This window comes from Petromyzon marinus, chromosome 13 (genome assembly GCF_048934315.1).
Source record: "Petromyzon marinus isolate PM22_M1 ecotype Great Lakes invasive population chromosome 13, UKy_Petmar_22M1.pri1.0, whole genome shotgun sequence".
Classification (NCBI taxonomy): Eukaryota; Metazoa; Chordata; class Hyperoartia; order Petromyzontiformes; family Petromyzontidae; genus Petromyzon; species Petromyzon marinus.
The window spans coordinates 5,896,525-5,910,204 of NC_133679.1; the positions used below are offsets into that span (position 1 = coordinate 5,896,525).

Sequence of the window (13,680 nt, forward strand, 5' to 3'; positions counted from 1 at the left end):
GCTCCCGACAGCTACAATTTGCCACTAAGTGACGATGACATCACCGCAATTGCTTGTGCCAAATGAGGAACATTTTGAGGCCACGTGAAGTGGCAAGGCTTGCTTGGCAGAAGGTCATGGGACAGACCCAGGTGTTATAGGTTAACTGGCTAGGGTAACTGGTAGATGCACGACCCATACTCCCCACCGCCAACTGTGCCAACACCCTCCCTGACTAGCAACGCACAAACACGTACAACACGCAAACACATCCAAAATCACAGATGACCGTAGCCTTGCCTTGAGTAGCTGGTCCCCTTCCTCCAACCCTTGGGTTGATGCGGGACTGCCTTCTTGCACGCCCGCCACAAAGATGCCCACGTCATTTCCACCAGCCAGCCGCAGGCCAACGCTCTCGCCCTTCCTAAACTTCACTAGCTTCATCTCCATGCTGCACAGAAGAGTCGACGGCACAAACATTGCCCACGGGATTAACATGACGTGTCATCCAATTTACAGCTAATGAATGCATTTTGAAGATCTATGTGAAAGTGGTGTATGCACCAAATACAGGTGTTTAGATATCCAAACACCAAATAGACACCGATTACAAAGTCATTAATTCTGCATTAACCACACATATTTGAAGTAAACTATGCAAACAAATGTGCTTTTGGCCTGCACCAGAGACTGCCTCTTGTATGGCTTTGTATTACCCGTGCTATCGACTAAATTCCGCCAAAAGGAGAACAGTACAAAGACGTGCAAACAGCATTGCATTAATAGCACGGGTTAAGCAGTTATATGCTTGGTAAAAACATGAAGTATAATATATATACTGTATAAAATAAAGTATAATGGCACGTTAGTTTGAGATTTGTGAGCAAAAAGAATTGAGACAAACTGAATTGTGCCACTGCCAACTTGAAACACCGAGCATATGGTTCAGAGGACATTGCGTAATAAGCCTGATGCACAGAGGCTGAACGTTTTGAGCACAAGAAAATCTGCGTGAAAATAGTGCAGCCGCCCATGTGTGCTGTTTCAATGACTTACAGGCATGCACCCATAAATGCTCACAACGATGCGACCATAAAAGCTCATCAATGTAATCATAATTCGCTTATAATGGTATAATAAAGGGTCTCTTGTCATATGGCATCGATACTTAACATAATATGCCATATAGTGATCAGCAATGAAAACAAATGATTACATTCCTATCGCCGAATGTTAACGGGTTTTTATATGCTGCAAACTTTAACAAAGCGTGTTTAAAAATATAATTCTTGGAGGAAAAGGGAATGGCTGGAGAGTAAAAAAAAAAGTTTTCTTTTCATACAAAGTGTATGGAAAAGCATGCAGTCAGGTGACGTAATGCGAACACAGCATGATGATATTACCGTATTTCAGAGATAAATTAATTATGGTAGGAAATACTGAGCACCAATAGATCTATGTATGCATCAATCGATGCTAATGGGTCAATGTTGAGAAATTAGACCCTCTATAAAACATGCACAAAATTCCAGTGGCTTTAACGCATGATATATCCCTGCCATGTCTTATTCTCAGTGAATTGCTGCTAATGCGTGGTTGGCAGGGCTACTATGTACATACCACTGTGCACATACCACTTGAACGCTGTGAAAATGAACACTGCAGATTTAAAAGCCTTATTTTATATACATGTAAAATTCGAAGTAAAAATTCTGGGTAGCAAAAAGCACTGCCACATATTTTTTTCTGTACAATGCATTCAAGTGTATATTTGTTATATTATTTGTGGCTTTCGGTAAAGTCACATAGATAGGTTGTTGTGCATTACATAAAACAATGTTGGTAAGATTTTTTAGTAACATAATTTAGTAACATAATTCTGTCAGAATACAATAGGCAACATTTTAGATTTTCCCCCTTTGTGTGAGTGTGCACATCACAGGTTAAGGTTCTCGCTTAGAGTGGAATCCAAAGCATTTAATAAACACTAAATAGCAATAAAATAATTAATCGCAATGTCATATTTACTAAAAACACAAATGTAAAGTTCAAGAGATTTCCAAATACTATACAATAGTTAAGTGCAATATGCGTTCACAACTTTAACATTTCCTAGTGCACATATGCACAACACCTTCTACTTCAATCTATTTTACTAAGTGAACACAATTTGTTGACATGCTACCGTACAAGTAGATGGGTTTCGTGCATAATGTTGGATCGGCTGGAAGTGAGTGGATCCGGGATGCTCTTGACTTTCTTTACGTGGTGTTTTGTTTGTAGGAATATATTGGCAACACAAATGCCTGCAAGATATTGAAGCAAATAAAAAAATCCAAAAGCAAGAAACGGCCACGAAGACCGATTTGTGTAATATAATGAAAGGAGATCATTGCTCTGATGTTCACTCCTGTGCTGAAATTAAAACCCTCTGGCCATGGTCCTATATGTATGAGAATATGAGTTAGCGATGACTAAGTAGGATCCAAGTGCCGGTATATTTTGCTAAGATTCCTGCCGCTAAATTTTATATTGACAGTAAAGCCACATTAATTTATGTTTCAAGCTGTATTGACAAAACTTCGGCAGGTGTGTAACAATGCGTGACTTCATGGATTAAAACTGAAGATTTGTGCAAGAAAGATTTGTGGAAATTGTGCGCGCGAGAGTCGATTCTCGTTGGTACGCATATACTGTAGTGTGCATGGAGACACTTAACTTTACCCCCATATTCAAAACAGATGTTACAAAGCACTCCGATATTTTAAAAAAACCTCATTTCTTAAGTGAAATTGTGACCCCCAAATCGTGGCAATTCATTCTACAGTGAGGGGCATGATGAAGGCCCTTCTGTACATTGTCAGTCATTGAGATGTTTGATCATACTTTTTGCACACTCGTAAGTGCGGGTTGGTAAAGGGAGGCCCAGAACCGGTTGAGATATCACTTGCCGCTAATGTTAGCTGTTGCCTGGAATTGCATTAATGGGTCGTCGGACTGGTGAGCTCCGCGTTGTGTCTGTGTGTATATGTATGTGTGTATGTTGATTTTCTCTCTTACTGTATGTAACCAACCATGAAAATCGGAGGTGTGGGGGAAGAACAAACTCAACACAAAAAGCAATTCTAAAGAAACGAGTTTTCAATCTAGATTTAAAATTGCATAGCTTCAGTGGCTTCCTAATATCGGAAGGAAGAGCGTTCCTGCCGGCTGCAGAGGTGCAATCAAAAAGCGTGCGATGCGGAGACCGTCCTTTGTTCGATGGCTAGCCAAAAGCCGCGACGAGGATGACCGGAGTTCGCGTGATGGTTCATGCTCCTTGACGAGATCAACAAAGTATTGTGTTTCATTTGTGGCAAGAACTTTGTGTGTAACGAGTGAAAAATAACTTTATAGCTCATCGGATTCCTCCAGAATAAATAAATATTCTGATTCTGCATTCGTTCAGCAAAGCGGAAGCCAATGCAGCTCGACGAGCACTGGATGGACAAGGTCGGATCTTGCAGTGTATGTGTGCGTGCGCGCGTGTGTAAATGTGGACTTACCCCTGATACTGAAGAGTACTGTTGGGTAGGGCGGGTGTGGGGCTCACCGGGAGGTCAACATCAGGCTGCCCACCTCGACTGAATGTGGGCCGAGGCTCTGTTAGCAAAGGTAAGGGCAAAACGAGAACCACATCTCAATTGATCTTGAATGTGTCAATAAGACTTTCTATTCACGAAAGCCATGTGTGCTTCCGGTTACAGTAATTAAAAACACAAATTGGCTTGGAGTCTAATATACAATTAATTTAATGCTCTCATGTGCTGTGTTAATTGTGAAGGTGTATAAGTTATAGAGCAAGAAATAACATAATTAAATTACAATTAAATTGTCATTTAGAATGGATGTTTTCCATCAGAGGAGCATGATAATAAGAATAACATTTAAAATCTCAAGAGTCGCACAGTTTAGCATCACCAAGTGAACACACTACCCTGTGTGCTCATGTCATGTTGAGTCAATCCAGATGATTCCCACTGAAGCCATATTTAGCAAATGTCTCCATCAGTGAATTTGGGATGAAATTCCCAATGCTGGGGTGTAAAGACAGTGGAATAGAGCGTCTTTAACACTCCCCTGTACACAACAAACACGCAAGGATATTAAGAGAAATCCAGTTAAACCACACTGGCAAAGCTGCTCGCTTGCCTCAGTTTGAAAAGCTCAAAAATTCGTTCCACATTCGTGAGCCACCTGCGTAATAAATCCATAAGCACCGTGACCCTTTAAGCAAACTTGATCCAGCGGTTGAAAATGGATGTCGGCGATTTCAACCAAGTGCCACAAAGCAACCTGTGGTGGCTCACTGCGAGCAGACGACCACCACCCACCCCGCCCCCGACGAAAAACGCCGATGCGGGCGCCGCGGACGCTGGTGCCGTGGTGGGCGCAGACATCACGGCTGTCGTACCAGCGGGTGGCGCTGTGCTTGTGCTGCTGCCGCCCCCTCCATCGGGCTGCTCGGGGCCGGTCACGACTTGGGGCGCGACGGCCGGGCCCTTGAAGGGGCCGTCCTCCAGCTTCTTGAAGGGGGTGGGCACGGCGCCACCGGACAGCGTCTTGCTGGAGGGGTCGCTGCCACTCTTCGAGCTGTGAGCGGGCGTGCGGGAGGGAAGCAGCACACCATTTTAAGCCGCTTCATAGGACGGAGTTCGCAGTTGAGCTGCTGTAATGTCCAAGCGAAGTTGCCCTGTGGTGATGATTTTTGGTGGCCTTTACAAAGTCTGGTCTTTAAAAACGAGCGGCTCATTGTGAGCAGAGAGAGCGAGAATTGTTTTGAAAGGCCCCATCATTACACAATTGACTGAATGACTCAATTGCATATCTCAGTCAACCAAGAGAAAAAATCATCTTGAGAACTATTTAATTGATCACTGGCAAGAGCCTATGATAAGCTGTGGGTTAGTCAGTACTCATATGAATAGCTCTGATGAATTGAATGAACTGCTGATTATTACGAACACTGACAGACTGCTGAAAAACAGAAAGGAAAGAAATTAGACTGAGGTGGTCTATACAAACATACTTTTAAGCTCAAAACTTAAGTGAATGTTTGGGGGAAAAGGGGCTAATTAATATTTCAGTTCATTTTGTGCAACGAGGATCTACCCAACATGACGGACAATGTGGGAATAATACGGCACGTGCTTATATTCACATACCTGTCTTTTTTAATTATGGGAGATCACACTGCGGTATTTCGTGCAACCATATGCGTGCATGCACAAAAGATAAAGATTCCCCATATAGCCTTAACATACTTTGGGGGAAAGTGCTCTTAGCGAGCACCTACAAAGGCCGGTAGGGCACACAAGAGAGTGGGTGGCCAGCACCACGCCTTTGTCACCCCAGTGATGATGTTTACACACTGCAGCAAGTACAGTACTCATTTGAGGCTGGGTCTACTTAATCGTTACTGGTGTTGGTGCCCATGAGCGGGAATCGAACTCAGGTGACCGGGTTCGTAGCGCAGAGCAACTAACTACTGTGCCACTGCTGCCCAAGCGAGCGTGGATGTATGTGTGCGTGGATGTGTATGTGTGCGTGCATGCGAATACACACATGCACACGTGTACACGTAGACAAAGATCCCCATATAGTCATGTTGACTGTCAGGACAAGTGCTGTCATAGTGAGTGCCTTTTAAGGTTGGCACAGGGCAAGAAGGGGTGGTGTGACCAAGCACTGTGCCCGGTCACCTTTGTATCCAGAGTGCTTATGTTGACATGCCACAACAGGTACTCATTTGAAGCCGAGTTGACCTCGGCTGGTTCAGATAATACTTGCGACTGATGTTGGCCATTGCTGGGAATCAAACGCAGATGGCCAGGTGCATAGCGTGCCAGCCACTGTGCGCTACTCCCACCAACACAAATACACAGGAGCACATATACACATGGAGATATGCGCACCTCTACATGCGCACACATGACAAAGATCCCCTTTATAGCCTTAACCGAATTTTGGGGCAAATGCTGTTAGCGAGCACCTATGAAGGCCGGCACAGCACCCCAAGGGGATGGATGGCCAGCACTACGCCTGGCCGCTTTTGTCACATTGGGTACTCATTTGAGGCCAAGTCAACCTAGAGGAGGCCCAGGACAGGTTCAGATAATAGTCACTGGTGTTGGCCGTGAGCAGGAATCGACCTCGGGTCACCAAGTTGGTTGCGCAGCGCTAACCGCTACGCCACCACTCCCCATACACATAAACACCCTTGTACACACACACATTGCTGCCGTTTTAACAAACACACAAATGCTTATCTATATCATCTCTAATGCAACTGAATTCAACAAATATAATATTTAGTTTTTTTTATATTAAACAAATAAATCCAGCAGCATAAGGTAGGGTTAAACCAATTGCTATGTTGCACAACTATTGTGTACTTTAACGTAGAGTGCTCCAACAGAAGTGTTCGGCTTGTGTGACCAGCTGTTTACGCATTACATAATGTATGCAGGTGGAGGGAAACTTGGCCTGAATAGCAAGCACATGTAACTTGGACGTGGGATAATTTGCATGATAACAAGTGTCTTGCTAAGAAGCCTCTCGCGACCAAATCCGTCGTTAACGCTTCTAAAAACAGAGGTAGTTTGACACATGCTGGAAGCTGCGCACACAATGGGAGCAAACCATGTCACACATTTTAAGTTATGTGCATTTAAAAACAACACACTCTTTGCTACAACAATCCCGAGTGATGGTCCAAAGTCAGAATCGGAATCTTGTTTTTATCCTGGAAGAATCCGATGAGCTATGAAGCTCTTTCCAGCAGGAGCGGGGGTTCCTGAGAAAATTAAAGTCTCAAGACTTAAAACTGTGCAAGCAAATGTGTCTCGCCGTTGCACATTTTGGTTAGGATGATACGTATGTGTGTTTCAGAAAAGCTGAGCATGTCAATGGAATATTTGCATGATTTATGTGGCCTCACTTATGGTCTGCATGCCATTGTGTCCTTGGCACACGCCGGTGAGTGGATGTGTACGCAGTGTTCGCGTTCCAAGTGACATTCAATTTGCTATTGCCAAAATACAGATTTGGAGGAATTACTTTAATACATTCAGGTATGAAACTCAAATAGCCATTCACAACACTGCATCACTTTTTTAAAATAAATGATTTTCTGAAAAATCCGATTTCACTCAAGTGCCTTGTAATATCGCTTGCATTACCATTCTACAGAAGTCCACAATCATATCGTGGCACCCCTTCAATATCTTATTGGGTTTTTTAATCTTATATATCATTGCTCATGCATTGTGAACCTCAAGCAGAAATCATTGCTTTGTTGCAACCACTGGTAAGACATGTTACCGAGTTATCCTGGTTTGACACTGATGCTTCTCTAAATCTACATCAATTCTGGCTCGTGGGCTCGTACTCAGTCCATTTTGAAAAGAGATGTATCCATACTCACGCCTCACTTTGGTGAGAGATTGATCAATTTCAACGCCTCACTTTCGTGAGAGATTGATCCGTGTCCACGCCTAACTTTGGTGAGAGATTGATCCATATCCATGCCTCACTTTCGTGAGAGGTTGATCCGTGTCCACGCCTCACTTTGGTGGGAGATTGATCCGTATCCATGCCTCGATTTCGTGAGAGATTGATCCGTGTCTATACCTCGATTTCGTGAGAGATTGATCCGTGTCTATACCTCACTTTCGGGAGAGATTGATCCGTGCTCACGCCTCACTCTCGTGAGAGGTTGATCCGTGTCCACGCCTCACTTTCATTAGAGACTGATCCGTGTCCACGCCTCACTTTCGTTAGAGATTGATCCGTGTCCATGCCTCAATTTCGTGAGAGATTGATCCATGTCCACGCCTCACTTTCGTGAGAGATTGATCCGTGTCCACGCCTACATTTCGTCAGATTGATCCGTGTCCACTCCTCATTTTCGTGGGAGATTGATCCATGTCCACGCCTCACTTTCGTGGGAGATTGATTCGTATCCACGCCTCACTTTCGTGAGATTGATCCATGTCCACGCCTCACTTTCGTGAGAGATTGATCCGTGTCCACGCCTCACTTTAGTGAGAGATTGATTCGTGTCCACGCCTCACTTCCGTGGGAGATTGATCCATGTCCACGCCTCACTTTCGTGAGAAATTGATCCGTGTCCACGCCTAAATTTCGTCAGAGATTGATCAGTGTCCACTCCTCACTTTCGTGGGAGATTGATCCGTGTCCACGCCTCACTTTCGTGAGATTGATCCATGTCCACGCCTCACTTTCGTGAGAGATTGATCCGTGTCCACGCCTCACTTTCGTTGGAGATTGATCTGTGTCCACGCCTCACTTTCGTGAGATTGATCCGTGTCCACACCTTACTTTCGTGAGAGATTGATCCGTGTCCATGCCTCACTTTCATGAGAGATTGATCAGTGTCCACGACTCACTTTTGTGAGAGGTTGATCCGTTTCATAGTCTTAATTTCGTGAGAGATTGATCCGTATCCACGCCTCACTTTCGTGGGAGATTGATCCGTGTCCACGCCTCACTTTCGGGAGAGATTGATCCTTGTCCACGCCTCAATTTCGTGAGAGATTGATCCTTGTCCACGCCTCAATTTCGTGAGAGATCAATCCTTGTCCACGCCTCACTTTCCTAAGAGATTGATCCGTGTCCACGCCTCAATTTCGTGAGAGATTGATCCTTGTCCCCGCCTCACTTTCGTGAGAGATTGATCCGTGTCCACGCCTCACTTTCATGATCCCTGGGAAGGAAAGCTCTGGCAGCACAGAAACATATGTGTTCTGGGCCAGGAGCCATACCCAGTGCCCTGGCCTTTTGGTCCCCATGCTCTGCGGGGTCCATGAGGCTATGTGGGCTTGGCTAATGTGCGTTAGATGGGATCCCGATTGGTCAGCTAGGTCTGTCCGCAGGGTTGAGCATGTTTGACGCCCTTCAGATGATCGTTTGTTGTGAGTTTATATGAAAAATCGGGGATCCACAATTTCAGCAGTGTGAATGTGGACAACATATTACCGCAAAAATTGTTCATGCCATGGCAGTTGTGACGTTTTTGGCTAAATGATGGAATTGCGTAAGGTGTGCTAACAGTTTCCACTGCAGTCACACTGGTAACACATGGGGCCAATAGCAATAGGAGTATAGTAAACTATTTCAAATGTAAATAGCTAAATAGCCAGGCATACAACATCAATTATTCATTAACTTTCAAACTGGATGTGTTCTCATACACTACCATGTCTACTTAAAATTACATGCATAAAGATAACCAATTAAATTAGCATTACTCTATTGCCTTTGTACACATCACTTGATAAAAGTGTGGTACTTCACACGTTTATAATTGGAATGTTCTCCCAATATTTAATATCCAAATGAAACAAGGTTATACTAATTTACTTTCTAAATGTTTACTGACAACCTTTGCCTGTAGTCTTGTGTAATACACAAGGGAAAAAGGGGTAATTAAAGAGCACACGTGTGCAAAATGCTAAAGACTAATAATGGAAAGCCTGAAGTAAGAAAGACAATTGGACTGGACATCTGCATCACATTATAATGTGGTCATAGATTTTTACCACTGGCGTGAGCTTGTAGATACGGAGTATTTTAAGTAAGTGATTGCAGAGAAAGATAACCCCCCATCCATCTGCAATGATGTATGAATAGAGAGGCAAAGTGTTTTACACAAGAACACTGGCAGCACATAAATCATGACCGTTTACCATCATTTACAGTGGGTAACTCAATGTGTCGTGTGATATTCCAGTGACAAGTTATACACTCAAATATAATGCAATTCATAACGGAGTGGTTTTATAACGCGCAGGACTATAACTTGACAGTCTAGAAATGTACATACCGTACTGGAAAAATATCGCGTTTTCATTTTATTGCCAATTATGTTCTTATTTATGTAATGCACACACAGTAGCACCACTACAAGCCTCTCCTCGATGTGAGATCTAATGCGTGGCTACACACAAGCGACATAACTTTTTACCAGTCACAACTGATCAAGTGTGCGTTTGTACAAGGTTGACCAAGACAGCTCCCAAATTGGTTGTGAATAAGTTATTTGTATGCAGACATAACCACGGCAGTAACAACCACCGCACACGCGGCAGCATTAAGCATGCCTGAGGATGGGGCCCTAGAGATACCAAGAACATTGAAGTCACAACAGCTGCTCTATATGCATTCAATGCATCATCATAATCGATTTGTAGAGCAGACATATTAAAGATAATAAGCTCCCAGCTCTTGGCCTTGCAAGTCAATTTTTAAAAAGTGCACGCCTTTAAAGCTAACTTTAATAAGGAACGAAAAAGGTGGTAAATGAAGTTGATCTTTAAAAACACGTACAGTACCACGTGTAAGATCTGTGATGAAGGTCTTTAAATATATAACAAAATGAAGTCCCCTTTGCATATTTATCTGTCCACGTAAAAAAAATATGAAAGCAGCACGGCCTTCTGGGAGTGAATGTTATCAACAGCATTAGTTTATAACTAACACATTCTGGACTGGTTTTGACATCCATAGTCTCATCAGCAGTCAGGCTTGCTTAAACCAAAACTGGTCAACTGCCCAATGTAAATAGGCAAGGACACTCTCAGTAAGGAATGGGTCTTAGTCGACACAAAATTATATCACAGATAACGCACGATAATTCCAGTGTTGTGATTTTTTTTCTACGCAGATGCGTTGTGTTAAAGTCCGTATCCCTATAAGCGGCACTGCCTTCAGCATGCTTTGAATATTTAAATATATTTTTGTTCGTTCACATTCATGCTTTTACCTTTTAAGGTCAAAGTTGGCTTTGCTTGTATTTGAAAAGATGAACTACTTCTATAGTCGGTTTGTTGATGGTATTTATTTTGTGGGCTGAAGACAAAAAAGCAAATACCTATCAATGTGGCAAATCAACATTGAAAAATACTTGCAGTGTGCAAAAACATTTTTTTAAACGAGGACATGTTGCATTATTTATCGTGACTTGTCGCACTTTGCTACGTGAACGTGTGAAACAACGCAGGCTGCCTTTACAGTAGGTAAACAACCTGTCATGCTAAATCCTCTATTGTTTAGTGACGCTGTTAAACCTGTAACTCTCGCGCTCTCTTTGTGTTAAAAGTTTTTGAAACCTTTTACTTAGGACACATGGTCAAAAGGAAATGATCACATGTACAACAATCATGTGATTTTTTTCAGTAAACTATATCACCAGCCAAGTGAAATATGGTCAAACAACACCTATGGATTGACATAGGGTGCCGGAGGATTTAGTTCATCAGTAGACTGACAAAGGGCCATATAACCATGTTCCACTAAACAACTACAGTACTCTAAAAGGTTATGAATGGAGTGTTTACAATGAACTCAAGTTCCATGACAACAACCAAGACACGACCTGTACGCATGGATAACAATGATATTAACACAATCGTGAATAAACACTGCCCTCAAGGAAAATAGAAATTGCCCGATATTTCTAACATGGGCCATTCTTCATAGCAGATATATTCTAAACCATGATTTAAATTATTTTTAATTGTAAATATGTTATTTGTGCTTAAGCCTGTTTAATTGTTCAATCCAAAATTTTCCTGAATGTCTTGTTTCTTACATACAGTATTTTCCTTTAAGTTCTTCGGAAATGAGTAGTTTAGTTAAAGGAACATTTTCAAGAGGACCCTGTATAGCAGCGGAGATGCGTTCATAGTTGCATGATGAGCACCATTATCAGGGCAACAGTAGTCAGTAAGAACTGTCAAAGGAACTTGCAAACTTTGTGCACAAACACCGATACAGCATTACGCATACACCACTACATAGGCACATGTTATCCTCTCATCAACAGCCACAACCTTACAAAGCTGCCACCATCTATCACAATCCCACTTTTTATTGTAATCACTATAATCTAATGTATAATTGTACAAAGATTGCAAAGCGCCTCGGAGTAAGGCCCTATATATATAAGGTAAGATAATCCACCTAGCACCTGCACACGAGCTGATTGCAGTGCTCCATCTCCTTGGTGGTCAAAATTCCAGGCACTTTCCATCCCTTGACTGCCACTTCAACATTTATTGACCACAGGATCTCCACCCCGTCAAGCGATGTGTCCTGCAACAAGCCCACTGACTTTTCTTAAACAGTCAGAACAATGTCTTTAACCTGCACATGTTCTCCAATCCGTGTGCTCCTCCGCCTGCTGTTGTCCCTAAGAGTAATTCCAAGCATGCATCTCTCCAAGCTTCTTTGTGCAAATTTTTCATTAAAAAAAAGAATTGTCCATGTTTCTGATCAATATGCCATTACCTATATGTATTTTTTAAAACTTGACAGTACCAAGCAACAAAACAAATGTGCCTCAAACTCAATGTAAGCACATGCATCACTTGTGTCCGCTGGTAATAAGAACATTAATCCTAACACTGGACCATAGCTGTATGTGGCACCAAATCAAAGAAGATACACATGGATACAAATGTTAAATGTCATTTTCATACTTTAGATTTATTACTTTCTAAGTTGGAATAACACAAATTACCAGATATCATTCAATCAATTGGTTCCTTTTGTTTATAACCAGTTGAATACTTGAGATAAATTATAACAAGTGTAAGGGAGAACTGGGTAAATATACCAAAATTCAGACTCTATGGCAAGTTAGTTATCTGAACGTGGGCTAACACAGACAAGCGAAGACGGGCTCCTGTGAATTATGTTATAAAGCAAGGTCTCAGAGTACGCGGGGGTTGGGTTCCGCATACCCCCGCTTAAGCACAAATTCGCATAATTTGGGGGTGTTCGCCTATACGAGTATATACATACAATATAAGAGTGCATGTAAAATGTATATAAATTGACATACATGTGAATAAAATACAGTACTGTACAGTAAACGATTCACTAATCATCAGTAGCATCCAGGTCAGATAGAACATGATATTTTCTGGACTTGTTTCTTGCGCGGGGGATACAGTTACAAGCCCTCAAATCCACGTTCGCGAGCCACCAGTGTAAGTATGAATCGGGGTCGGTCCCGTATGAGCGGGTCCGTGTACTCTGAGACATTACTGTACAGCAGTATAGAATTTGATGTTATATAGTGTCATTGGTTGTACCCCTTGTTGAGCTGTAATACAGGATCACTCATTGAAGATTCCATTATTTTTTTTACATGTTAATCAGTGTAGTGGTCCCTAGTAGCTGCAGAGCTCACATAGACCGATTATAGGCCTTGGTAAATCCACTACTGGATGAAGACCTCCTCCACGTTATGTCGGCAATGGGGATTGTTTTGACTATATATAGTTGATTGTTGAAGGGGGTGCTCAGAACCGGTTGAGATATTATTTGTCACTGATGTTAGCCATGGCCATGAATTGAACTGTGGTTGCCAGGTTCATAGTGCAGTACGCAAACCATTGTGCCAACATATAAGAACCTAAACACAGTTATCCTTACACATTTGAATTTACACATGCATCCTGAGCTTAACAATATGTACTGTAAATTTTGATTAAAAGCTTTCGTGACTGCAGTAATTCATATTCTTAGTTTTTTCGGTAAAGTCACGTTGAAGGGAAACAACGTGACTTTACCGAAAAAACTAAGAATATGAATATGTACTGTATTAATCAATGAATCAATTCGTCTTTACAC

At 42.3% G+C, this 13,680-nt stretch overlaps 1 protein-coding gene across 8 annotated transcripts in view; it reads right to left on the minus strand.

Annotated features, from left to right (window-relative positions):
- Positions 1-13,680, minus strand: part of LOC116941894 (tight junction protein 1-like) — a 257,022-nt gene that overhangs the window by 53,838 nt on the left and 189,504 nt on the right. For all 8 annotated transcript variants that reach the window (XM_076066812.1, XM_032953222.2, XM_032953226.2 and 5 more), the window contains 3 exons: positions 4,433-4,611; positions 3,525-3,621; positions 280-430 (listed from right to left, as the gene is read on the minus strand). In XM_076066812.1, the coding sequence (XP_075922927.1) occupies positions 280-430; positions 3,525-3,621; positions 4,433-4,611 (427 nt within the window). The remainder of the gene's footprint in view (positions 1-279; positions 431-3,524; positions 3,622-4,432; positions 4,612-13,680) is intronic.